At 41.1% G+C, this 819-nt stretch overlaps 1 protein-coding gene across 1 annotated transcript; it reads right to left on the bottom strand.

The window, feature by feature from the left end:
• Nucleotides 1–4: 4 nt before the first annotated feature.
• LOC123964646 (centrosomal protein of 135 kDa-like) lies at nucleotides 5–809 on the bottom strand (the record flags this gene model as incomplete). Its single annotated transcript, XM_046041506.1, has 1 exon — nucleotides 5–809. A coding segment is annotated over exon 1 (798 nt), but the record flags the coding sequence as incomplete, so codon positions are not given.
• Between the last annotated feature and the right edge of the window lie 10 nt (nucleotides 810–819).

The following is an 819-nucleotide window of genomic DNA, read 5'->3' as shown; positions in this document are numbered from 1 at the left end:
GTTGTCCTCTCTCTCCACTGATGCTATTCATGGCAGCTTCAAGCTCTTCCCCCTTCTTGTTGAGATGCTTCTTCAAAACTTCCAGTTCTTGTCTTTCTGCCAGTGCGCTGTTCTTACTGGTCTCCAGTTCTTGTGTTTGTCTTTTGATGTCGTCTCCCCTGAGCTCTTGTTCTTTTCGTCTGAAGGCAATCATGTTAATGACTTTCTCAAGTTCGTCCCTTTTTGTCTGAACATGAAGGGCTAGATCTTTAATGTTGGTTTTCTCTCTGTATATGCCGTCAAACAGACATTCAAGGTTTTCCTTCTTCTTTTGCAGCTCTATCTTTGTGAATTCCAACCTGGCTCTTTCCTCTTTTTTGTCTTGTTTCTCTTGTTCTAATAAGTCAGTTTGTGTCTGCATGTCAGACCGCATCTGGTCACAGTCCACTTTCTCTTTGTTCAACAGCTCATTCCTTCTATTCAGATCCTCTCTGTCTCGCTTCAGTTCTGCCTTCAGTTTTCCAAGATTTTGTTTTTCCATCTCAAACTTTTGCTTCCACATATTTTCCATGTGTTCTCTCTGGATGTCCATGTCGGAGAGCATACTTAGCAGACTTTCCCTTTCTCTCTCTAAAATCTCAGTGTCACCAGCCACGCTTTCTTTCTGTTTATCAAGTTCTCCAAGCTTTTGTTCCAGTACAGTGTACAGCATTAGCACATCCTCATTGTTTTGTTTCAACCTGTCCACCTTGTATTTTACGCCTTCACTTATCTTCACATTTTGCTGTAGAAGTTTTGCTCTCAGAGTTTCTATGGATTTCATTTTACTCATCAGTTGAT

Source organism: Micropterus dolomieu, unplaced genomic scaffold (genome assembly GCF_021292245.1).
Source record: "Micropterus dolomieu isolate WLL.071019.BEF.003 ecotype Adirondacks unplaced genomic scaffold, ASM2129224v1 contig_4268, whole genome shotgun sequence".
Lineage (NCBI taxonomy): Eukaryota > Metazoa > Chordata > Actinopteri > Centrarchiformes > Centrarchidae > Micropterus > Micropterus dolomieu.
This window is presented reverse-complemented; position numbering and strand designations above follow the sequence as displayed.